The 3482-nt window shown below is 40.4% G+C and overlaps 1 protein-coding gene across 1 annotated transcript; it reads right to left on the reverse strand.

Moving 5' to 3' along the window:
• Positions 1530-2479, reverse strand: LOC102186503 (olfactory receptor 51G1-like). Its single transcript, XM_018058908.1, is given in 2 exon segments — positions 1530-1996; positions 1999-2479. Coding segments are annotated over 2 exon segments (948 nt in total).

The raw sequence follows: 3482 nt of genomic DNA on the forward strand, positions 1-3482 counted from the left end.
TGGGTAGTCTATCCCTTCTCCAGGGCCTCTCTCCAACCCAGGGATCGAACCAGGGTATCCTGCATTGCAGGCGGATTCTTTACCAACTAAGCTATCAGGGAATCTCAGCACATGAGAAATCAATAAATCCGAGAGACTAGGTGTTGAAGCAAGGAATACGACCTTATATGGGAAGCTAGCTGCTGTAGAAGATGGCAGACTACTGTCTACAAATAACATCTTATTGGGGTCTGGATGCCAGATTCTTTAATATAACACAGATGAGGGGGGAGGGGAAGGTGAGGAAGTAAAAGGAGAAGGTCATTAATCTCACCAATATCTCCAGGAATGGCCAGTCTCAGGGAAGTGATGTGTTAATTTCTTCCTTCCTGTAGATATCTACATGTGGACAGGGTCCTGAACAAAGGCATTTTGGTTTAACATTCATAGAGGGGCAAGGTTCCCTATGGCAGGCCATTATGTATAGACAATATCATTTTAGTGAACAAAAGCAATGGTAAGCAAAGATTAAAATGAAAGAAACAGATACAATACTCAGTCAAAATTTGCTCTTCCCTATATCACTGGTACAGATTATGTTTGTAATAGAGCAGTTCTATCAAAGAAGTTAACTCAAGATTTACTTTTGAAAGAAAGAAACCATGACACCAGAGCAAATCAGTTTCTCTAGCTTTGACTTGTCTATGAAAGCCTACTCAGTTCTCATGAAAATGGCCTTGCAGGATGACAACTTTGCTTACTTTATAAATCCTCCTTAAAATTCAGAGAAAATTCAGTTGTACATGGTATTCAACATTCAAAGACTATAACAGGATAGTTTATGAAGACTCAGAATACCCCATGTCTTTATTAGAAAGTGAGGAGCAGTGCTTTCATTACATTCAGAGTGCTGAAGAATATTGGAGTCTGTATCTGCTTTTCACACCTCATGAAGCTTAAGAAACACTGATCTGCATAATATTCACATTTTAATACATTTCATCTTATTATGATAATTAATGTATTTATTTCTTCAAAATGCACTTCAATTTTTTGAAATATTCTACTTGGTTTACGTGAACCAGTGTAACTCACATCTCGAGTTAGTATGCAAATCATAAGAAAAACATTTTGATTTCACATATTTGTCAAATTTTCAGACAGTACAACAAAGCAAGGCTCTCTTTAGCTTAATTTTGTATGGTTCTAGGTTTTTAGTTGGAAGGCATCATTAGATGTCATTTTGGAATCCTACTCTTCTAATTTGCTTGCTTTTACATGAAAATGATATTCTCAGGAGGCTGTCGGTTTCCTCTGCAATAGTCTGAGCAGTCTGCAGACGGTAATGACTTCAAATAAGAAACATATTTGTTGGTTAGTTTGTTTTTCGTTAAGCAGGCACTGTTAAGCAGGCTGGAAAAAAAAATAATGTATTTTGGTCAGTGTTTCTAATTAATTGAAAGATTGTATGAAAAGTACTCTCTGCCTCCTCTCTGAGAAATCTTCAGTCAGCAGGCTGGTAATCATAACTAGGACTTCAACCCTGAGGCTCAGAGTTTACTGGGTTGGAGCATCTTCAGAATGCGTGCTCGAACCTCTTTGGCTCTGACAGTGTAGACAATCGGGTTGAGCATTGGAGGTACAAGAAAGTGCAAATAGGAGAGAAGCATGTATATCTGAGCTGGCAGCTTCTTTTTCCCAAAGCGATGGATCATGGTGGACAGGCTGACCTGTGGGGTATAAAATAATAATACAACACCAATGTGGGAAATGCAAGTGTTGAAAGCTTTGAGTCTCTCAGCATTGGAAGCAATGCTCAATACTGTCTTCAAAATCATCACATAGCAGAGGAGAATGAGGACCGCATCCACGCCCAATGTGGAGAGCATTACAAAGAGCCCAAGGCCACTGTTCACAACTGTGCTGGAACTGGCCAGCCTCAGAACACCAGGGTGAACACAGTAGGAATGTGACAGAGCATTCACAGGTGGGAACCGCAGCCTTCCAAGGAGTACAGCAGGGGCAGGTGGAGGGCAGCACTGCGGGGCACACTGGCCAGCCCAATGGCCCCGATGCGCTTGGCTGTCAGGATGGTGGCGTAGCGTAAGGGCTCTCGGATAGCCACGCAGCGGTCAAAAGCCATGGCCAACAGCACAGCTGACTCAATTACTGAGCATGTGTGGATGAAGAAGAGCTGTACAAAGCAGGTTGCAGCTCCCACCTTCCTCTGGCCCAGGAGAAAAACAGCTGCCATGAAAGGCAGTGTGGAAACTGTGAGGCCCAGGTCAGCCACTGAGAGCATGGAGAGGAAGAGGTACATGGGAGTGTGGAGGCTGGGAATGGACTTAACCATGTGCAGTATGGTGGTGTTGCCCAGCAAAGAGAGAACATAGATGAAGCAGACAGGAACAGCTGTCCAGCAGTGAGCAGCCTCCAGTCCCAGGAAATCCATCAGTATGAAGAAGAAACTGCTGGCATTATTGTTGATAGGAACTGCCATATCTCTGAGAGATTTTTGCCCTTTAGAAGTTATGGAGACAGCAAAAAGTTACTCTTTTATAGCATTTCCTATCATCTCATCCCATATGGCACCCCTGGCCCATCCCTTCAGATAAATATTGCTCTTTTTTTCTCCTCACAATACTGAATCCTATTCCTTTAGACATTACCCTAGGGTATAATGCTACACTCTCTTTTGGGTGGTTTGTCCTAGTTTACAGAAGCAAATCAGGCCTTTTGTTTCTAGAAAATTTCTTTCTCATAGGCAGATATTTTAATGAATAAAAAAGGCAAAGCAAAACTGTATTGAAAATGCAGTGTCCTTGTACATAATCTAAATCAGTTTTTGTACCATAATAATAGGCTTCTAAACAAACCGAGATTTGGATAATTGTATTCAATGACTTCTTGGTAGTTAGAAAGAAAAAGTGTATAAGAATGTTAACAGTAAGTCTGAACTCCTGATATAACCAGATCTATCTTTTGCTCTGGCAGTTGGGACATCAGAACAAATACCTGTGACAAATACTAGGAAGAGTTTGAGTTTTATCTGTATTTTTCCTGGATTTATGTCCCTTCTTAATCCTAGTTACAGATGTTTAAAAAATATTTGAATATCTGGTATAGATCTGTGAAAGAAGGAAGGTCAAAACTAGATAATATTTTTCATTAGAAATACAGTATAATCTCAATGCCATGCACAATTACTGAGTTCCTGCTATGTACTCAGTTTAAATAATATACTTACAGATGATGTATAGCTTATGTTTTTGAAGGTCCACTAACCCATGGGTCAACAGAGAACACATCCATAAACTAACTCATGAGGGCACTAACTATGGGACACATAAAGGATTCCAACTCTCTATCTGCATCCTGCTCTCCATGACTCACCTTTTTAATGATCCTGATTCCCTCATGGACAATTATTAATGAAAGGAATAAAGTGTGGAATCTTAGTTCATCGAGTTCAAATGAGACTTTGTTCACATTGAATGATGCTT

The sequence above is a fragment of the Capra hircus genome, chromosome 15 (genome assembly GCF_001704415.2).
Source record: "Capra hircus breed San Clemente chromosome 15, ASM170441v1, whole genome shotgun sequence".
Lineage (NCBI taxonomy): Eukaryota > Metazoa > Chordata > Mammalia > Artiodactyla > Bovidae > Capra > Capra hircus.